The sequence below is a fragment of the Physeter macrocephalus genome, chromosome 12 (genome assembly GCF_002837175.3).
Source record: "Physeter macrocephalus isolate SW-GA chromosome 12, ASM283717v5, whole genome shotgun sequence".
NCBI classification, from domain to species: domain Eukaryota; kingdom Metazoa; phylum Chordata; class Mammalia; order Artiodactyla; family Physeteridae; genus Physeter; species Physeter macrocephalus.
Genome location: NC_041225.1, coordinates 20,670,226 through 20,693,745, shown reverse-complemented (window position 1 = coordinate 20,693,745; position 23,520 = coordinate 20,670,226). Strand labels below are relative to the sequence as shown.

Genomic DNA, 23,520 nt, shown 5'->3' with positions numbered 1-23,520 from the left:
CCCCCTTCAGCAAAATTATTCAGAAATGTTGTTAATACTCCCTTTCTCCAGTTACTCTCCTCTGATTCTCTCTTGAACATCCACAGGTCAGGCTTTTGCCTCTAACTGTCCACTGAAGCTACTCATACTGAGGTCATCAGTGATCCCCACGAAATAAATCCCGTGGTCAACCCCTAGTCCTCACCTTTCCTGACCTCTCCTGCTTACAACAGTGTCTCCCAGGACACCACACTCCCCTGGGTTCCCTCCTACCACTTTCTCAGCCTCTTGCGTTGGTTCTTTGCCTTCTTTCTGTCCTCTCGTGTAGGAGTGGGTTCAGTCCTGGTCCCCTTCTCCACCTCCACTCACTCTCCTGTCTTGTCCAGCCTCGTGCATTTTAATAGCATCTCGATACCCCAACGTCCCAAATTTGTGTCTGCAACTCCAACCTCTCTCCCAAAAACCCCAGAAATGAGTGTCCAGCTCCCTGCTCAACGTCTCCACTTGGACACCTCACAGGCGTCTCAAACCTGGCGTGCTCCAGAGGATCTTCTCCCAAGTCCTCCCCAGCTCAGCGAGTGACAACTCCACCAGGTGAAAGACCCTGCTGTCATCTCTGATTCTCCTCCTTCTCCCCTGTTCCAGGTTATGGCCTGAACCGTGTCCCCTTAAAAATTCATACGTTACAGTCCTAGTCCCCAGGACCTCAGAATGTGACTGTATTTAGCTGAAGTTAAAATGAGGTCATTAGTGGGCCCGGATCTAATATGACTGGTGTGTGTATTGTAAGAGGAAATTCGAACACAGACACGTACAGAGGGAAGACCGTGTGAAGAAGCAGTAAAAAGAAGGACACTACAAGCCACGGAAGGAGACCTGGAGCAGACCCTTCCCTCACAGCCTTGGAAGGAACCAAATCTACTGCCACTTTGCTCTTGGACCTCTAGCCCACCGAACTGTGAGAAAATAAATTTCTACTTAAACCACCAACGTGTGGTACTTTGGTTATAAGCAGCTCTAGCAAAGTAATACTCCACATCCATCCTGTCAACAATTTCTGTTGGTTCCACCATTAAAATACACACAAAAATCGAACCATTTCTCACCCTTTCTCCTGCCATCACCCTGGTCCCGCATTACCATCTCTCAATGGGTTCCTGCAACAGGGACCCAACTGGTCTCCCTGCTTCCACCACTGTGTTCCTGTGGTCTAGTCTCGACACAAGCCGGAGTGATCCTGTTAAAATGTATAAGTCAAACCACGCAACTCCTGACTTGAGTAAAAGTACAATGACCTGGAGGCCCTGCACCATCTGGACCTGCCCCTCTCAGTGCTGTGCTCCTCTAACTCAGGTCCAGCCTCTCTGAGGTCGTTCCTGTGCTCGAAATGTGCCAGCTCTGCTACCGCCTCCAGGCCCCGATACTTACGATTCCTTCTACTAGGAACACTCTTCCCCGCACACTTGCAGGGCTCGTTCACAGACCTTCTTTAAGGCTTTCCTTGAAAGTCGTTTTCTCAAAAGAGCCTTTCCTATCCATCCCATTAGAATTGCATTCCCAGAACTCCCTAGTCTACTTCCCAGACATGTTTTTCTCCATAGCAGTCATCACTTTCTAACAGGCTATATAATGTACTTATTTATTTTATTTTCTGTCTCCCAGCACTAGAGTGATCCATATGGGCAGTTTTTTGTTTTGTTTGTTTTCCTGTCTCACCAGTGCCTAGAAGAGTGCCAGGTACGCCGTAAGCACGTAGGCAGACTGGATCATCTGGTCCCAATTCCTCCCTGGATCCACACCCTGTAACATATCAAGTTACTTGGCAATGTCCTTCCACCGTGGCCGAGGTGCCCTGCTCTGTCCAGCTCCCTGCCACTGAGCTCAATAACGTCACCTGCTTTGGTCAACGGGCTGTTAGCAGACACAATGATGAGAGCAGAGGCTATTAACGGGCTTGTTCATTGACGCTCACTTCTTGTGCTGCCACATCGCCATGAGGAGGATGTGTACGTAGAGTGACTCCTTAGCCCCAGGACAAAGGTGGATGTCGCATGAAGCAGAGCTAGGTCACTCCACCTACACCAGAAAAGGCCAGCCGGGATCAGCTGATGACTGGCCAACCCTCTGAAGCAGGAGCAGACCAGGCCAGATCAGCCCAGCCCAGCCCAGCCCAGATCAGCTGACTCTCAGCCTCCTGACTCAAGTACTTTAATAACAAGTAAACTGTTCCTTTGAGCAGCTGAGTATCGGGTTGGTTTGTTACGTAACTGTTATGCCAATATTCAAGTGAATCAGCGCGCAGTAAGTATTTGTTGAGAAAAAAATTAATGTATCTGAGTGAGATCCCCATAAGCCCAAAGAGGTTTCCAGGCACACCTGTGCTATGGAAGGAAGCAATGTGAACCCACATTCTTGGTGCTATAGCCCTTTGTTCCAAACACTGGAGGGCTAAGAATAATTACAGATTCATCCTGAAAGGGCTTTGCTATTGACTGGCCACTGCACGAAACACTGGGTCTACTTTTTTCTGAGTTTATTTTGAATTTCATGTGAAGCTCACTGAACCAGGACATCTGGCAACAACACAACATCTTTTTAAACGTTTATTATTATTATTATTATTATTATCATTAGTATTATTGTTTTAGCTTTTCACTAGAGATCCACAAAAAGAAGAATAAACATTAAAGACAATGACATCTGATCTGTGTAGTGCAGGAATTGTGCACTTTCTTTTTTTTTTGTTTTTAATTTATTTATTTTATTTATTTATTTTTGGCTGCCTTGGGTCTTTGTTGCCGCACAATGGGCTTTTCTCTAGTCGCGGCGAGCGGGGGCCGCTCTTCGTTGCGGTGCGCGGGCTTCTCATCGCGGTGGCTTCTCTTGTTGCGGAGCCCGGGCTCTAGGCGCGCAGGCTTCGGTAGTTGTGGCTCGCGGGCTCTAGAGCGCGGGCTCAGTAGCTGTGGCGCACGGGCTTAGTTGCTCCGCGGCACGTGGGATCTTCCCGGACCAGGGCTTGAATCCATGTCCCCTGCCTTGGCAGGCGGATTCTTAACCAGTGCGCCACCAGGGAAGCCCAGTACACTTTCTTTCTTTGCTTCATTTCCATACCTTTCATGTGTGCCAAGCTACACATAGGCGGCTTCTTTCATTATCATTGGACAACTTTTGCCAAATGTGAGAAACTTCCCTACTGCATGACCCTTTCATTTCATTCTCAAAGGATCAAATGACTCAAGAATTCTCTGGCAGAACCATTAAAAATCCACAATAAAAGGATCTCAGAGGAAAGGGAAAGATACCCAACACACCTAAAACAATCACTTGTTTTTTATGCCATTTTTAGTAACGGCAACAGTGAGGTACAGACCACAGATGAGATCGGAGAACTGACTTTTAAAATGGCCTCTGCCAGCACCGAATCCCTCCATAGTAACTTCTCTTCTCCACTTGCTACGTACAGCGTGATTGACAATCCAGGAAATTATTTGAAATTTACCTGGAAAACTTCATGCATGGAAATATGGAAGGGTCTATAAAATTACTGAATAAAGTACGCACCCTGCAGAGAAAAATGTCAGGCATGTAACAATATTACCTTTCAGACGTTTAGCACTGGGTTGGCCAAAAGGTTCGTTCGGGGATTTCCACATGGAAAAACACAAACTTTTTGGCCAACCCAGTGTTCATAGTCCAGTTAGACCAGTGCCTGTAGGCGTCTGCCTGGAACAGACTTACATACAAAGTGTCTCTGCCGGGAACACAGGATAGAGCCAGACTTTCTCTGACATTCAGTCCTTCACCTGAGTCCCAGACCAAACCACACGATCACAGCATTCACCTCTTCCATCAGCCACCACCGCCCCAAGGCCTGGGGACCTGATCTTACACCACGTCTCGGTTTCCCCCTGTAGAGGCAGAAGGAGTGGGATAAATCCTTAGTCCCGTCTTCCCTCAGGAAAAGAACAAACTGTTCTGGGTTACCACGCTCACTCACCACTTCAGGAAAGGATGGACAGGATGCGAGAGAAAGAAAAGTGGTTGGGTTGAAAGGGAGACGGAAGGTGGATAAAGGCTTGTCTGTGAAAACAAGGGAGAACAAGAGGCAGAAAAGCCTGTATCACAGGCTTGGCGGAGACAAGGAAAGTCCCAGGGACGTAAAACAGGGTAACATTGAGAGTTACGAGGCAGACAGCTAGGGTTCTCTGCTTCACCTCCTGCCTCCCCAAAAAGCGAATACTGCCCAAGATAAATGGCCTTTTGTTTCATACTTTTGCAATGGAGATTTTAGTTTGCTTTATTTTATTACTGTGTGCCCCCATCTGGCTAACTGGGTCCTCTGTCCATACAAACAAAATATTTTTCCTTTAGTTATGAAGTCAGGCTAGATCCAAGGGGCCTTTCTACATTAGTAAACAATGTGGTCAGGCTTGTAAAGGTTGTGCTATCACTTACAGTCTCTGCAACTCATTACTTACCAATGTCTCACACACACACACACACACACACACACACACACACACACACACACACACACCCCTGTTTGCTGTGTGACTGTTTGGTTGCCTTTATTGTATTGCAAAATTTTAAAGGCCCAAGTCTATGGCTTGCACTTTTCACGTACTCCAGTATCATGTCAGAACATCTGAGCAAACAGTAAAGCACTCAAAAATGCACTTATGTTCAATTACATAAATTGGTAGGTTGGTCAACTTCAGCAGTGGGGAAAATCTGTTAGCAAGTTAGAAAAGAAAACACAAGAGGGAGACAAGGATCCACCAAGTACAGTTTGGAGCCCGTCCGTCTCTCTTCAGGGACCAGCTGAAATGCACGCCCTCAAAAGGCTTTCCCAGCCGGTGATGTGCCGTGACTGTTAAGAAATTTCTTCCTGAGAAAAGAGGCCCTGATTTGTAGCATTTATCAGTCACCTGGCACACTCTCACCATGGCTGATTCAAGTCACCAATGTAGATGGCACTGAACTTAGATCAGGGAGGAGATACACACAGTCGGCTCCCACCAGCCCATGTGAGCTGGCTCCTCCTGCACCCCACTGGCCCTAACCCTGCTGTCAGAATCAATCCTTACTCCTTGATCCCGTAAGTCTGTTTTTCAGAATATAGTAAAGTGTGCACCTAATTCTGCCTGGCCTGTCTACCTCTTGTATTTCAACTATGAGATCCTTGAAGAGAGGCACTGAATCTTAATTATCACACATATACACACATATGTAAATAGAGAGAGATACACGTCTATGTAACTGCACATAATCTTCCAGAGAAGTGTAGCTTTAAAAATATTTGTTATTTTGGCAAGTCTATGTATCTCCTCAGGTGCTCTGGAGTTCTGCATTTGACAAAGCCCCTCAACATGTACGGGAGAACAAATAATAATGGAGTCCCCAGTTTTTAACCGAACAGGCTGCATTCCTCGGCCGCCCATATAATTAGTCCGGGTCATACAAGGCCAGGCCATGCGATTCAACTGGAAGAATTGTGTGGAATTTCTGACAACTTTGGTTAGGAGGAAGCTAGTACATATTCTTTGTCTCTTCATTGACTTTATTCCTGGAATGTGTACACGATGGCTAATGCTGCAGCAGCCATTTTGGTCTAAGAGGCAACCTTGAAAATGGAGGTTCTTGGTGGAATCAACTAGACTGGAAGGGTTCTGGAACCCTGAGGAATCTGTGGAGTGTAGCTCATCTATTAAAGGTACATTGCCTACCTGATATTTACATAAGAGAGAAATAAGCTTCTATCTTGTTAAAGCTACTATTGTTCCAGGTCTCTATTACAGCTGAACTTTACCTTAAAGGACATACTATGGCACAACAGGAAAGATCTGAAACTCTGAAAAATAACACAAGTCAATATGCCCTGCTTCCTAGGGAGCCTTCCTTGCTTCCTGTACTGTCCCAGGCATTTACAAATTGGTTGAACCATGTTTTTATTTTTTCCACCACCTCAAGGCCATACCATTTTTCTTTATAATATACAGACCATGCCTTGCACTGAGTAAGTGTTCAATAAATATTTGTTGAATTGATTCTCCTGTTCAAAAAAAAAAAAAAAAAATGTCCTGCTTCCAGACTGATTCAGAGCCCCGTCATAAAATAATGGCAAAAGGCCTTCTTACTTGTCTCTCCAAAAGTTGTGACCCCAGTGTCCGCAAACATCTTCAATCCCAGTCTTCACGTGATCAAAAAACTAGAACAGAAAAAGCAGGCTGATTAATTTTACCTCAAATCAGTCATTTCCATTTCTATTTATAAAAATTAGGAATTTCTATTTACAGAAATTCTAATTCTTATTTCTACTTATAGTTGTAAACATTTTATCTGGAGAAATTCTAATTATAGAAATTTCTCAATATCAAGCTTAAACTTCAAAGACCCTGACAGTTTTTGCTTTTTGTTTATTTGAATAAACAATAAAACAACAATTCATCTTCGAACAAATTGATGAGATGTTTGTCACATCAATCTCAGGCAATTCATAGATTATTTTTCTCGTCATGTATATGCACGGCTGAGTCTCTGCTGTGCACCTGAAACTATCACCGCGTCGTTAATCGGATATACTACAATATAAAACAAAAAGTTAAAAAAATAACTAAAACAGCCTGTTCATAACTTTGGAAAATATGAAATATGGTAATAATTTTCCAGTAGAAACATTTCGGGTTGAAGGAAGTGATACTCCTGTATTCCTGAAGGAGTGTAGCCTCCATGGGGCTGTGTTCATTCTACCCCCAATTCACGCCCTTCCCCTCCCCTCTGCCAGTTACCTCTTCAGGAAATGAGCACCATGGTGTCAAGCAGTCTGCCTTAATCCAATAAAAATTCTCCCTTTGACCATTTAAATTGTTACACTATGGATACATGAACACCTACCCGACAATGGATTTCCTCACTGACAGCTTGCTGTTTCTTATTGGACCTCTTAACATCAAGGAACTCCACCAGCGGTCGGATAGTTATTCCCTGCACAGAAAAACAAGGGGGGGAGGGGAAACTTCTTGTCAAATTCAAGAATAACTTTTATTCTCCTCAACTTTGATAACTGACAAAAGATACCCTGCCCCCAAGACTTAACACAGCATATGTAACATTTTGTTACTTTTCTTCTTCCTCTCTACCAGCTGGCATATTTTCAGAGGGCCATGTCCCCAAACCTGCTACTAGAAGCAAAACAGTGCACAGGATGCAAGGAGTTGAAAACGTAATTCTATGTAATTCTAAGAAATAGAAAAAAGAAAGTAATTCTAAAAAATAATAAAGTATTATCCAGTTCAGAGGAATCACCTACTTGTACTATTCATAGAAAACATCTCAATGATTCATTCATTAATCTATTAAACAATTTTAATTGAGCTTTTATGGCGTACATGTCGGCGGCTCGGGCATCTGGGACACAGGGATGGATAGTTAAGGACCTCAGCTCAAGGACTTCATAGTCTTATGAGGAGAAGGATATGCACAAAACCAGTCACAAAGTAGGCCCAGGAGGAATGAGAGAGATACACAGGGAACGGGTCAAGGAAGGCTCTGCAGAAAGGGAACCCTGGATCAGAGTCTTACAAGACGTTGGAAGCAGAACCTAGCAGAGACCTAACAGGAGCACAGATCCAGCCGTGAGAAAGGACCCAGTGTGGGTTTGGGCATGTTCACAGGGCACTTGGGAAATGGAGAGAAACATAAGCTATTTAGTAAACCAGGAAGAGAAAAAAATCCATAATATAATAAAAAATATCTGCCAGAAATCTCTAGTGAACATCTGACTTAATAATGAAACATTAAAAGCACTTCCGTTAGAAGTAGGAACAACACAAGGATACTCCCAACCTGCTGTTCCACAAATGCTTGTCCTGGTCAATGAAGTAGGAAGAGACAGAGGGGAACGCATAGATACTGAAAATAGAGTGACAAGGTTTTTGTTGCTCAAGGATGACCTAGTTTTTGTCCTAAAAAATCGACAACAATCTTTTTTCATTTAAAAATAACAAGAAAGTTTACTAAAGCGACTAAACATAAAAAGAACATACACAAATCCATCCCATATACTAATTTAAAAAAAAAAACGAATAAACACCTACACAATAGCAATGAAACATACATGTAGAGTGAGAGAGAAAACGGGAGAGAATATATTTAATACTAGTACAGACTACTATATTATATATTATACTATATGGATACTAAATATATATATATATATACACACACACATACTTTTATACTCTCTACAGAAGTATATAATACAGTATATAATCCTATCATGAAATGCACAAAAAGCCTTTACAAAGAGAACTGTAAAATGTAATTAAAGGATATTAAAAAGATTTGAGTTTGAAAAAGACACACACAGTTCCTAGGTGGGATTAGTTAACAATATTTCGATGGCAATTTTATCTCAATGTATGTGCAATACAATTTCGATAACATATTCCAAAGGATTTTTAAGAAACGTGAATATGTAGAAGTTGAGAAAATGTTCCAAATTAATCTGGAAGAGTAAATGGAACCAGAAAAATTTAGAGAAAGGAGAATGATGGGGAACTAACAGCTCCCAAAACAAACTATCGCTATGATGTTTAAAATTATGTGATACGGGCACTAAAATAGGCCAAGGGAGGAGGGGTGACAACGCGGGGTCCAGGAAGATCCCCAAGTTTCTTGCCTGGCTGGTCGATGGCTGCCACCACTGGGCATATGAGGAATTCACGACCAGGAGGGATTACTGGATTTACGGGGAGGGGCGGATGTGTCGAGAGAAGCTGCCCGACACGACTGATTCCTCGCTCACCTCTCTGCACGTCTTTAAGAATGTTTCTGACGATGTAAACTGTGACACACACACATTTTGTAAAGGAGGTCATTAATTTTGTTCCATGAGTCCAGCTTTGGGCATTTTTCAGCTTCACTTTCACCTTCTAAAACACGAACGATTTTGAGCCCGTTTGGCATGACGCACCTTGTGTTCTACGTGTTCAGTCTGACACTTCGAAATAACACAGGAGGTAATAACCGTTTTCCAATCAACACATATTCTGTAATTTTTAACTTATGTAAATGAAAATAGGTGTCAACATATGGTTTACAGTGATGGGTGATTTCACCGAGTTTCAGATTCCATGAAGCCTCTAGGTTAATAATAGCTCCAGGAAAAAAAAAAAATCAACAAAGTCAGTGCTATTTATAAAATGACACAATGGGGTCTGAGGATACTAAGTGTTGTTTCACATGCTTTTCTCTACCAGGTATTCATTCAGTTAATAATAAGTGAGTGCCTTATATTTGTAAATATAGGACACAAAGGTAAAGATGGGACACGGGGCCTGCCCCAGTCACTAAGCTGATTTCTTCCACTAGACGGATAACCTAGAATAAATAAAACAAAACTGATCTACTACAGGAAGCAAGTGTGGCCCAGCACCCAGGTCAAGTCGAGTTTCTAAAACTACAACATAATTAAGTTTATAATTAATAAAAGTATGGATGAGATGCAATGGCACGTCTCATTTAAAAATACGTATTTGTACAGATGAACCTATTTGCTGGGCAGGAACAGAGACACAGACATAGAGAACGGACATGTAGACACGGTCGGGGGGGAAGGAGGGGCGGGGTGAATTGGGAGATTAGGATTGACATAAATACACTACCCTGTGTACAACAGCTAGCTAGTGGGAACCTGCTGTACAGCGCAGGGAGCTCAGCTCGGTGCTCTGTGGTGACCTAGGTGGGTGCGGTGGGGGGATAGGCGGGAGGTCCAAGAGGGAGGGGATAGATGTATACACATAGCTGATTCACTTCATCGTACAGCAGAAACTAACACAACATTGTAAAGCCACTATACCCTGATAAAAAAAATAAATTAATTGAATTAAATTCAACCCCCAAAAGAAGTATTTGCTTAAACAGTTCCTTTTTAATAGTTCCCATTCTCTCTTAGAATTATTGGCAGTTGTCACGCTGTGCTCAAATGGAATTATTTGATAGGCTCTGCCTTACTTTCTCTCCCTCCCTTTGTTCGTTCCTTCCTCAATCCATCTATTTTGGAGGGAGAGTACATGGCATCCGAATGTCCTATTAAGTTCCCCAAGCTGGATGTTATATTCTAAGAGCCTGGGTCTCTGGTTGGGGGACACAGGAAAAAAAAAAAAAAAAAGGAATACCTTTGAAAATGCACCTTATTTTACCACATTGCAAAATTCCTCATTCTGGTCACCTGGGGAGCAGCCTGACAAGGTTAGAAAACAGCTTGTTACCATCCATGTGGGTTAAAAAATAAAGAAACCCCTTAGTTTTCCATCAAACCAATGAAAAACACATTTGCAAAGCACAAGTTAAATTTTCACCCATTCATTTGGCTTTAGCGCAATAAACACAACACCCCAGAGTCAGGCCTGGCAGAGGGGAACTGTTGTTACGCAGCAGCCCGGGAAGAATGACGGCGAGGTAAGCTTTACTTTCTCCCTCCGCCACCTCTGCTTTACTGCCTACCTTCCCACGTCTGCTCCCAGTAAAGTGAGAAAGAAAAAGGCACTGCTGCCTGATTAAAAGAAGGAGCATCTCTGGGTCTGTTCTTTTGGAAAAAAATGATTTCTTTCATTTTTGTTTTTTTGCAATTAAATTTTGCAAAAAACAAAGGGGGCGTGAGGGCAGGTGGTGGAGAACGGCTTTATATTTCTTTGCTGATTTAACAGGCAATTTCCAGAAAGACTTGAAGAAACTGTTTTCATTCATTAAAAAATATGACTGTCATTGCTATGCTATCCTATATAAGGCTTTTTCACATTCCAAACTTGACCACAGAGATCATAAATCTGGTTGTACACACAGTGTTTATTTTAGAATGGGGTAAATGGGATGAGAATCATAAAAGTATTCAAGGAGGAGCTTGCTACCTTGCAAGTAGGGTGAAATGCAGACACGTCAGTTTCGGACAATGACTTAACAGCAGATACAACACTAATCTATGATGGAGGCAAAAAGAGACTCCGCCCTTGGAAATCCAGTCAACCGTGCTCCTTGATGGACTTCTCCTTAACTACTCAATGAATTTCCAGAATTGTGAGGATCTGCCCTATAATTATAGGGACGAACTGAATAACAATTATTGGGCTCTGAAATACATTGAAAGGAATTCAGTTTTTCTTTCTCCTATTATCATTTTACTTAATGTTATAATGCAAACAGAGCAAATCATCAGGTTACAACCTTGCATCAGGTATTGTGTTTACATACATACTTCCTCTCTACTGCCTGGGAGGGAGGTACCATGATTCAGATCTTATAGCAAAGCAAACCGAGGCTCACAGATCCTATTAAGAGCTGGGCCAGAACAGCCTACTCCAATGTCTGTGCTTTCCACTGCTGGATTCTACCCTGCCTCAATCTTGAATATTATTTTAAAACAAGAGAGATAGCTTATATTTTCTATATCATTACCAATCTTATTTATATGAAAATGAACGTACACGTCCAAGGAATCAGAATCGTTTACTCATTCACTATTCTCCAAGCAAGACTGTTTTCCCGGAAGATGTTAATGGCTTCATCAAGAGGCTACTTTCTCTAATTATCAACGGGATTGAGGGAACGTTAAAATTCTCATTATAAATCTTAGTATCAAATAATACGCCACGCGTCACAGGAAATTCTGCTTTAGAAGATGGTGCTAACTCGAGAGTATCAGGATGGAAGTATTAAAATATTTCCTACAAGAAATACTAAAACAAGAGGGAAAGGCATTTTAATGTTTAATGATAGGTCCATCAACATAAAAGTTGTCATTTGGAGGAGAATGCATCGCTATTAATCAGAAGGCAAAATTGTATGCATGGATGACAATTAGTTATTTCTACTACATTTGGAACCCACTAAGTCTCTCCTCCCAGGCTCCTTTCCCTGCGTCCCCTAATAATGGACGTATTCTGGAAAAAAGAACCTTTCTGAAGGCAGCGTGTGTGTATTTGTGTGTTTGTGCACGTGTGTGTTCATCGTCTCCTAAAGACCAGTGGGGGATAGAAAATGGGAGGGACAGAGGTCAGGTCAAGGACCCAAGTGATAGCCGTTAGTCTCCAGTCTTTGCACACAGAGAGGGGACGGGACAGACAACGGCGAAGGGAAGGGAGCAGGAGGCGTGGGACCACACGATTCCTCTTCCCGCGGGCGTCACAGTGCGTGTCGCAGGGTCATCCTGAAACCTAATCAGAGCAGAAGACTGTCCACGGGGCACGCTTGCAGGTGCCGAATATTGACCCCCAAAACATCTCCATCACTGAAGGGTTTACTTGATACGTTTACAATACCAAACAGAGCCAACACAACTATTTTGTTTGTCGCCACTACTCTTTTTAATCTGTCACATTAAAAACTTTCTTAATCAATGTTAACTACTGAGGTACACTGTGTTCATCCAAAGTGGGTGTGTAGTCCTTTAACATGGAGAATCAAACCTTCCCTTAGACCTTATGCCTGAGTTACGATTCCAAAAAGCCAAAATACGAAGCGTGTAAAAATGACACCTTATATTAACCACCTGTACGCACACATTCAATGAACAACAATATACACTTATTGTAAGATTTTTCTTTTTCCTATGTGATGTCTGTTCTGAATGCAGAAGTGCAATGCTATGTCTGTCGAATCTAATGACTAAACGACCTGAGCTTGCGTTTTGAGTGTCCTCTCTGGAATTACATCGTTTTATTCAGTCTTTTTTTAATCTCACTTTACAAGGCATAGACCCATGGGGTTGGGGGTACGGGGCTGGTTTTACACTATGGGTATTTGTGTCGACGTAACGGCCGATAGACTCATCTCCAAACGACCTGGTTCTTAGGTGCTCTAGACTGACATGGTTCTGTTTTTGTATTTGATACTCAGATGTGACACCTTGATTTCTGAGAGCCTGGAGAAGAGTCCAGAGCATTGACTCGGGCTGGGCAGGGCTTTCTGTGGGGCGTTAGGACAGGGCAGCTGGCTTGGGAAGAGGCGGAGAGTGACTCCCAGGCCTGACTTGTCCCCCCTCAAGCACGCCGCCCTAGGCTGCTCCTGAGACATTAAAGCGCTCAAGGCAAAATAGATTCACTTTCTTTTCAAATTCTTTCCCATTTGGGTTTTTACATAATATTGAGCAGAGTTTGAAAAACAATTTGTGTCATTAACGCGGGGCATTTGTTATACTATCCTCTTTACACTTAACGTATGTTTGAAAATTTTCCTTAATAAAGTTTCTAAAATGTCAAAAAAGGAAGAACAGGCAAATGAGCAAGCACATCCATCAGTGGCTGCCAGGGGTCGGGCGAAGGGAAGGGAGGAGAGGGACTGCCTGATGGGTATGGGATTTTCATTTGGGGTTATATGAAAAAGTTCTGGAGTCAGAGGGTCACGATGGTTGCGCAACACAGTAAATGTATTTAATGGCAATGAATTGTACCCTTTAAAACTGTTACAATGGTAAGTTTTATGTTATGTGTATTTCACCACAATAAAAAAAAAACTGGGTTGAAAAAAATAAGGAATATCTGTATATGTAGAACCGAATGACTTTGCTGCACAACTGAAACGGACACAACATTGTTAATCGACTCTACTCCAGCATAAAACGAAAAGTTAAAAAAAATGGATTCCCTTCACGACGCTGCCTCAGACGTGTGAGACTAGCTAACTGGATGCTTGTTCGAAGGTTCCTGCAAACACGCAGTGAAAAGGTGAAGGCAGGGAGTCTGCTTCTCCTCTCCACCCCTGGGGCGCCGTCTCCCTGCGTTGAGAAACTCAAACCAACCTGGGATGTCTGAACCAAACCAGTTATCTGTCCCTCTAACTGGAACTTTCCCTAACCGTAACCGGGTAATACTGTCTTCTCTCTCGGGGGGGTGGTCAGCAGAGCGCCCCGCAGTCCTGAGCTTGCCTCTGGAGTCGGGGTCCCGGGCTCACCCCCAGCCTCCATCACTCACCAGCCTCTGCCCCTTCTCGCCGTCTCGCCTGACCACTGCGCTGGGTCCCACACTGCCTTTCCCACTCGTACCCTTTCCTCTTAACAGCCTCTTCTCACAGCGGCCAGGGGCTCCTTGTACCAAGTAAAACACATCACGCTTCTGCGCCAAACTTGGATGCTTCCGTTTCACCTGGACAGGAGCCAACGTCCTGACACTGGCCCGACGGCCCCCGCTGCCCCCGCCAGTCCCACATGACCTAGGACTCCGGACTCTCCCTCACCTCCTCTCCCCTAAACCACACTGCCCTCCAGCGGCCCCGTGGGCTACATACACACCGCCTCCGGACCTTTGCCTTTAGTCCCACTTGCCTGCAATGTTCTTCGGCTCAGCTAATCCTTTTCCCCCCTGCAAAGCTTTACTCAAGTATGTTTTTCACCGTTGCCTTCCACGACTATTCCCTCCAGAACCGTAACACTACTCCACCCTCACCAGGCCTGAGCCCTACAGCTTCCTACTGTCCAGCGTCTCTCACCCTCTCACAGACTCTAATTCCCTCACTTACTCCGTTTACTTTCAGTGGAATGGAAGCTTTGCAGGGTCGGGGATATTTCTGGGTTTTGTTCACTCTTGGATCCTAAGCACCCAGAGCACTGTCTGGTACACAGAGGAGCCCCGGACGTAACTTCTAAATGACTATCCGCAAAAAGAGAATCTCCTAAGGGCTGGATAATTAACTTGAAGGGGTTGATTAACTTGCAAAGTCGGGATCTTGACCCAGACCCACGCCCTCCTACCACAGCTCTCCGCCTCCCCATATTAAATGTGTAGTCACCCCTGCCATCGTTTCCAGGGACGCGCAGCTCAGCAGTGAACCCATGTCAAAGAGCGGCTGGGAGGTCCTCGCACAGCCAGCATTTAACGAGCACACTTACTAGGTCAGAGAGGAAGACAAATGCCGAAGATTAGCAAGCGCGGCTCATACATTTCCAGGAGGCACAGCTCAGCTCACACAGCTGAGTTTCCTTAAACAGTAATCCTTCTGTGTCAGCCAAGTGACCAGATTGGACTCGCTCAGGCCCCTGCACAATCCAGTGACGTGAGGAAACACCGTTTTCCCTCATGTCCTAACCACCTAAGCCTCAAGGCACCTTGGCATCTTGTAAAAGGAGTTCACGGTGATCATCTGAGTGACCTTGTTTCCTCCCGATAAAGGGAGAGACTCTGCCGGGAGACTGAGCTCTACTCACCAGGATGAAGACAGTGAAAAATATGACCACTATTGCCGCCGTGATGAACAGCTTTTTCCGGGGAAACACGGCGGCAGGAAGGAGGAACACCAGCGCGAAGCAGATGGCCCCGCGGAGCCCACCGTAGGCAATGATGAACTGGTCCTTGAAGGTCAGCGGGATGGTCCGGAACCAGTTAATGGCCTGAGTCAGGACAAAGACACCTGAGAAGAGACACAAAACCAAAGGAAACAGACTGTGTGAGGCCAGGACACAGGAACGTGAAGACGCATTTTCTGGGCTTCCGTTTCGGGGGGCAGAGTATTTCAGAACAGGTCCCTTTCCTACCATCCTGCCCGCATTCCACCTCCTGGCTCGCATCACGGGGCTCTTGGAATCAGAGACGCCGAGAGAGGTTAATTCCACTTAAAGCAAACGCACGACGATACTCCGGGGAGGAAAGAGTAGGTCAGGATGGGGGGAGAGGAGGAGAAAGAGGAGAAGGGAGAGGCCGTGGAGAGTGAGGGGGTGGAGGCCGGAGATAAGAAAGACAAGGACCCAAGACGAAGAGAAGAAGCAGCAGCAGCCACAGAGGGGAGGGGCCGGGGGAAGCGCCCATCTCTCCACGCGCGACCCCCAGCGCTCACGCAGGAGGCACGTGCTCGTTACCCAGCGCCCTCCAGATCAGGCAGAAGGCCAGGGTGAAGCAGACGAAGGCCCAGTTCCACTCGTGGTTCTTCCCGACGGTGGACACGCCCATGAAGATGAAGATCAGGGTCTCACTGACGCTGCTCAGCATCTTCATGAAATACTTGATGGTCGTGTAGGATTTCTGGGACACGTTTTCTTCCACGTACTTATTCATGGTCATTGCACAGGCTGTGATTCTACAAGGAGAGAGGCAGCCTCAATTTACACAGGACAAGGGTCCTAATCGGAACATGAGTCAGCACTTCGCTAAACGGTGGCTCCACCCTTCCAGCCGCGACTACAGCACCACGGACTGATTTTTGTAAGTGAATGTGATTTGCATCCTTGGAAACCCTACCGTCTCTGGAGGTCTTCATCGATACCCACGGCTCCAACTGCCCGGCTCTACACAGCCTTCTAGCCTGGGGATGTGGACGCTGGTATCATCAGCTATACTGCCAGCATCACAGGTACAGATAAACAAGTCCATAATACATTCAAAACCCATTCTCTTCCTATAAAGCCAGTTCCATCTTCCCTATTCCTCTAGGGCCCCAAATGCTAAGCTACCGCTTAAAATCCTAAGCTTGAAACTATGGTCACATTGGAATTCTCTCTGCATCTCCTTGCTGTCCCCCTCACCATCTTACTGGTCACCAATGGTTTTCTAACCCTCATCCTGGATCTCTTGGACCCACCCACTCTTTTTTACCCCGATGCCTTAGTTCCGGGTCTCATTTCTACTTATCTACGATATCCACTTCTGGGAAATTCAAAACGTATTCATAGGCTCTGAAAATTCCTAGTGGAAAGAAACGGTTTTGCTTGTTTTCCCAGCACTTCCAAAACTCTGGGACCACCGAGGTCTTCATGTCCCTTTCCCTTGACATCTATTTTTTTTTAACTTTTATTTTATATTGGAACATAGTTGATTAACAATGTTGTGTTAGTTTCAGGTGTACTTGAAGGGGTTGATTAACTTGCAAAGTCAGGATCTTGACCCAGACCCACGCCCTCCTACCACAGCTCTCCGCCTCCCCATATTAAATGTGTAGTCACCCCTCCCATCGTTTCAAGGGACACGCAGCTCAGCAGTGAACCCATGTCAAAGAGCAAAAGTGATTCAGTTATACGTATATATGTATCTATTCTTTTTCAAATTCTCTTCCCATTTAGGTTGTTACAGAATACTGAGCAGAGTTCCCTGTGCTATACAGTAGGTCCTTGTTGGTTATCTATTTTAAATATAGTAGTGTGTGAGCTTCCCTGGTGGTGCAGTGGTTAAGAATCCGCCTGTCAATGCAGGGGACACGGGTTCGAGCCCTGGTCCGGGAAGATCCCACGTGCCGTGGAGCAGCTAAGCCCGTGCACCACAACTACTGAGCCTGCGCTCTAGAGCCCACAAGCCGCAACTACTGAGCCCACGTGCCACAACTACTGAAGCCTGTGCGCCTAGAGCCCGTGCTCCGCAACAGGAGAAGCCACCGCAATGAGAAGCCTGCGCACCGCAACGAAGAGTAGCGCCCACTCGCTGCAACTAGAGAAAGCCCACGCGCAGCAACGGAGACCCAAGGCAGCCGAAAATAAATAAATAAATTTATTAAAAAATAAATAAATATAGTAGTATGTAACTATCCCTTCCCCCACCTTTCCCCCCTGGTAGCCATAAGTTCCTTCTCTAAGTCTGAGTCTGTTTCTGTTTTGCAAATAAATTCATTTGTATCATTTTTTTTCAGATTCTGCATATAAGCGATATCGTACGATAGTTGTCCTTTTCTGTCTGACTTCACTCAGTATGATAATCTCTAGGTCCATTCACGTGGCTGCAAATGGCATTATTTCATTCTTTTTGATGGCTGAGTAATATTCCATTGTCTATATGTACCACATCTATTATAATACCACACCTCTGCACAGTCTGGGGAAGGAAGGGCTCAGGATGCAGCCCAGACTCCCAGGTTGGGTGCCTGAAGCCCTGCACACTCTCCCCTCAGTGCCAATTCCAGGTCCCCCGACCGCCGACCCTCTCTCCATTGAGCACCCAGCACATGCTCAATGGTCTGTAATTTCCCAAAGGGGCCCTGCTCTGTGCTGTCTTCTTGGCTGGAATGTACCCCTGGCCAACTCTAAGGCCACCCACAGGGGGAAATTTAGTATGAGCTGGGTGATAGCTCATACCAGCCTCCATCTAAGGAGACACAGTTACTAGAAATTACCAAAAAGGCATCATTATCCAAGGGTGCTGTAGAATGAAACAGGACAGAATCTGAGTGAGCTGCCTGCCTTCCACTGAGTGATCACTGCGCCATGAGCTAATCGCTGGTCGTGATCTGTGAAGCTTCCCACCTTCTCAGAGCTCTAGAGCTGCAATGACCCTACGAGCTTTCCCCCAACCCCCTTCAACCACTGCACTTAGTCTCCCTTACCCTGAGATGTCTGATGTTTTACCAAAGTCTTCCTACTGTAAGCATAAGGATAAGCAGAAGAATGAAAATCTAAGGGCCTTCTGAGTTGAGACCTAAACAGGTAACCATGAATATATCTCATTGCAAGGAACCGACCTGTTCCCTCCACAGAAAGCACGTATATCTATTCTGTGCCCCCTATGAAAACAAAACAAAGACCCCACCAAGCCAAGGACCGTGCATTTAGCCTCAACGTTCCTGCCTGCAGAATGAGCAGGTATTTCTTTCAGATTTATATGAGTGAGGAATGCACAATTCCTGTGGCTCCCCAAACAAAGAGAGCCCTATTAAACGGGCCAGTAAAATTCAGCAGCACAAACACACAGCAGAGCCTGTGAAGAGCTGAGGGCTTATCCAATAAGAGTCCGTGTCTACAGAGCCTCCACTCCGCCGGGGACGGTGCAAACGCTTTGTATGAGTTATGTCAGTAAACCTCTTCACAAGCCTCTGAGGCAAGTTCTGTCATGGTGCCCATTTTACGGATGAGAGGACAAAGGCAGACAGAGGTCCAGTGCCTCAAGGTCACGCAACTAATTTATGGTGGTGCCGGGATTTTAACCCAGGCGGCCTGACTCAAGGCCAGCGCTGTTAGGGACCTAACTCTCGCTCCTCCTGAGCTCTCAGTGAGCTCCATTATCCCTGATGAAAGTGAGGTCCTCCTCCCCTGCCAGGCCCGTGTGCATCCGTTCCCAAGCACAAGCCTCTTTCACTGGTTTCCTATGGCTGTGGTATTAGCAAATATTTAGTGGCTTAACAATAACACAGGTTTATCACCTTACACTTCCAGAGGTCATAAGTCCAAAATCATTTTCACTCTCTTCTTGATCTGGGGCTAACGTCAAGGTGCCGACAGGACCGTGTTACTTCAGGAGGCTCTAGGGGAGAATCGGTTCCTTGCCTTTTCTACTTTCTGGAGGCTGCTCACGTCCCGTGGCTCGTGGCCACGTCATGCCAACCTCTGCCTGCCTGGTCCCATCTCCTCTGACTCTGACCCTCCTGCCTTCCTCTCATAAGGACCCTTGTGATTTCATCCAGCCCACCCGGATAATCCACTGCTCTCCCCCCATCTCAAGACCCTAAGTTGATCACATTGGCGAAGTCCCCTCTGCCATGCAGGGTAACATATCCCCAGGTTCTGGGGACTTAGACCTCTGGGGGCCATCGCTCAGCTGGCCACAGTGCTGTTGGCCCTCACCTCCCTTGTGTGGTGGCCACGACCAAGGGCACGTCCCCCGTGGGCCTCGTGACCGAAGCTAGCGGCAGCTCTGTCACACTGGCCTGACAGGAAAGCCTGGACCCTCCCCCAGCACGGCGGGCAGTAGACACTGCGGACCAGAGTGGCAGGTGACATCACACCACCTGAATACAAACCACTCGTTTACGGCATTTCTGAACATTTTCATCTTTCATATTTTCTCAATTTTTTCATCTTTCATATTTTCTCAATTTTTTTAAATCAGACTTTAAAAAGTAAAAGTTGCCCAATACTAAGTACTGAGGGCAAAAGCCAGAAGAATCTGAATCATACTATGTTTTATGAAGAAAAGACACATACACAGCAGCACACACTAATGATAATGAACCCTTCTTAAATGTTGCCAAGTTGAAAGTCTGTAACAAAACCAATAAGGGCCATCATTCTTTCTTGAATTCTCTTATCCCATGCCAAAGATGCTTTAAAATGGCTTGACTAGGCATGTAAACGTAAAGACAAAAATGGAGAATGATAAACACCGACGTACGTACCACCCAGCTTTTTCCAATCACTTTCACTTTTAACAATAAAGCATCAGCTATAGAGTTGAAAGCCCTACATTTCTCATACCAACCCTATTTCCTCTGTCCCTCTTGGATGTGGATTTTTTGTTTATCATTCAAAAAGTGATTGTTAAAAGGCTAAAGAAAGTTGCTTTTGTGTATGTGCTAATTATTTCCCTCTGAGGGAAATAATTCACATCATTAGCTGAAATAGTTCACATCATTCACTGGGAAAGATATAAACCGTACAGGCAAAAAGTAACCTTCAGCTCATTAACTGAGCGATTAAACAAAAATTTCTATTCAGAAATTTTTGAAAACTACAGCTTTGATGTAGGAATTAAAAAATACATGAATTATACATGAATGTTCACGAGATCATTTTCCATTGCTTTGTATCCTTAACATGACACCAGAGTGATGCTTCTGTCTGCCAGACACCTCCCTGTAACCCAACACCACCTCTGAACAGCACAGGTGCGATCCTCCGGGGGGAAAAACACCCTCAGCAGGTACCAGAGGCCCCAGAGCCCGGCAATGCCCTGTTCAGGAAATGCGGGTGTCTATGACGTGGAAGCACAGTACAGGCTGGGGACAAATGTTTCAAAGGTCGCGCTCTGGTCTGTCATGTACAGCTCAATGCACACAGCCTCTCAAGCAAAGGCCAGGAGGTGTTTCATTGCAAAGAGGGGTCTTTTTTGCTGTAGGATGCTCTAACCTACATCAAAGCACCTCACCTTCAGTAACATCCTATGTACACAAGACTACAGATGAGTTAGTCTCCCTTCAATTAGGGAGGTACACACAATAATACAGTCTCCCCAGAAGAGAGAAGAACAAAACCTTCCTGCCCCTTTCCTGGATCATCACCTATAGCTGATAGTATTAACCATCACCATAAGTTTGACTCTGCTTCATTTTTCTAAAAGAATTATGAGACGCTTCTAGAGCTGGGGAACGGTGCAGACTGGAGCGTTACTGGGTGTGGAGCTCGTGGCCAGGAGTGCCTTGGGTAGGAGGTCACGTCATAGCAAATCCCAGTAGCACTGAAGCACGTACAGAGAGGGAAGGTTTCTTTCTCCACCGAAAAGAACTCATGAAACTTTCACACCTGAAGTCCACAGCCTCTCGCCCTCATTCTGAACATTAGCGTGATAATATCCACACCAAAATAATAACCAAAATAACTCGCGACATTTTAGAAAACTCTAGTTGAATTTCTTAACTCTAAAGCTCCTTCAAACATAAAACTATTGGCCTGCAGTATTCCCAGTCTGACCTTACTTTTGTCAGCTCGTGTCACTGAATCATCTTTCTCCCCGCTTTCCATGTAGGTCTCTCTGTCCTAATCTTCCAATTTAGTTCATATGATCAGGAATAACAACTGAACATCAACCAATACCTTCTTAGCATCGACTCTGGGTCAAGTTCTGGGCTGGGATCTAGGAAGATGGAAGCAAATAAGAGGCAGCTTCTACTTTCAAGAGTTCGTGGTCTAAGAGGAGAAAGAGTCATGGAAAGGTAACTGTAACACAGCATGATAAGTGCCAGAAACGGAGAAGGAGAAGGATGCTTTGGGAGCACAGGAAAGGAAATCATTGCTTCTGCCACAAAAGAGGGGACATTTGAGCAGAATCTTCATGGGTAAGTGAGAGCTCCCCGAGCAGGAAGAAGAGGGAAATGATCCAGAAAGAGAAGAGGACACATTCAGAGCCATGAAGGAAATGAACGGGTTGGTATATTCAGGGACCTGCAGAATTGACTCTGCTGCAGGGGAGACAGAGGAGGAGAAGGTTAACAGGTGAGGACACGGAAGTTAGGGGCCAGGTAATGACATGTGACATAACTCTCACATGTTATGCTTAGGAGCCTATTGTATAGGCTGGTGGGGAAAATGAGAGATTATATCTTCCACCCTGTAATGAATGTTTACCTCCCCAAACCAACTGGAAGCTTCATGGGGGGAAAAGTGCCATCAGTGCTTATCACAGTGCCTGGCACCTCATTAATGTGTTTTGAATCGAGGATGGCATGGATCCAAGGATGGATTATTCATTGGAACGGCGGTGTGTCACGGACAGATTTGCATTTTAGAAAGAGAACTCTGAAGGACGTGTGGAGGACAGATCTGGAGGGGAAAGACCTAGAGCTTGGAGTCAATTTGTTTCCCACAGTGGTTTTTCGTTTGGTTTTCAAAGTCCCTTGCAGCACCTGGCCCGTATAACCTCCCAAAAAAGGTCTATGTTTGGACAGGTGTTAGATTCCATTCCGTGGGACCACGTGGAGGTAAGGTTCATATAGAACTCACTGGGGCCCTCTGCTTTGTCATTATCTTGCCTCACATGGTGGTTCAACATAAACGCAGGGTGATTATCACCAATGTAGAGACGGAGAAGCTAAAGCACTATAATTAGCGGTTTTTACGTTCACCGGCAATTGAGGTTTTCTTCATTACTGTATCACTCTCGATGCAGCAAAATTCAGGCCAGCTAATACTGTCTCAACGGTCTTCCGGGGAGAAACAGACTTTCTATGCAGATAATCCGTCACTGGACTATTTTCTAAATAGAAAATTCCAACAAACACTTTTTTCTATAGTACTCCACGACTCCACCCTGGCAGCCAATGAATCGATCGATGTTCACTTCTACGGATGTTCACTTCCTTTCCACCAGAACCCGCACTCTGAGAGAGCAGGGGCTACCCTTCTTCCACAGGTAGCACGGCTCCCCGCACGCAGCGGTACCAAGCGTATGTTCGCCTGATGCTGGCTGAGTCTCGCTTAATGGAGATCCACAGCCCTTCACTAGGCAGTCGGCACCTGTAGAAGCAAAGGGAACGGCATCCCTAAGGATGGCGGGCGGTGAAGGCAGATTTCTGGCTGTGAAGATAAAACATACACATACCTTGTCTGTGTTCACTTACATATGGTGTAGCCATGACTCGGTTAATTCAGTTTATAAATACTAGTACTTCTATTTTTTTGAAGAGTGGTCAATTCTCTAATTTCGATTCCCACGTTAGACCTGTTCTGTAATCTGAACTGTGAAGAATTAGAACTGAGCTGACAGAAAGAATGTTGCAAAATTCTTTCATGCCTACTCCATGCCTGTGCGTGATCTTAAAAAGTATGGATTCAGCTGCAGGAAAATACAGCCCAAATAACAATTGCATATTCTCCATAACGACTCTGCCAAACGTAACAGCGTACTCTACTAATCAGTGCCAAGCATTAGCAAAGACGAAGAACAATTAAAAAGCTTTCTCTGGGGGCTTCCCTGGTGGCGCAGTGGTTGCGCGTCCGCCTGCCGATGCAGGGGAACCGGGTTCGCGCCCCGGTCCGGGAGGATCCCGCGTGCCGCGGAGCGGCTGGGCCCGCGAGCCATGGCCGCTGAGCCTGCGCGTCCGGAGCCTGTGCTCCGCAACGGGAGAGGCCGCAGCAGAGGGAGGCCC

At 45.3% G+C, this 23,520-nt stretch overlaps 1 protein-coding gene across 1 annotated transcript in view; it reads right to left on the bottom strand.

Annotated features, from left to right (window-relative positions):
- SLC9A2 (solute carrier family 9 member A2) overlaps positions 1-23,520 on the bottom strand; it is a 90,738-nt gene that overhangs the window by 14,501 nt on the left and 52,717 nt on the right. The window contains exons 4-7 of the mRNA XM_024116600.3: positions 15,824-16,041; positions 15,176-15,378; positions 6,874-6,963; positions 6,117-6,187 (exon numbers count right to left, since the gene is read on the bottom strand). Coding sequence (XP_023972368.1) covers positions 6,117-6,187; positions 6,874-6,963; positions 15,176-15,378; positions 15,824-16,041 — 582 coding nt within the window. The remainder of the gene's footprint in view (positions 1-6,116; positions 6,188-6,873; positions 6,964-15,175; positions 15,379-15,823; positions 16,042-23,520) is intronic.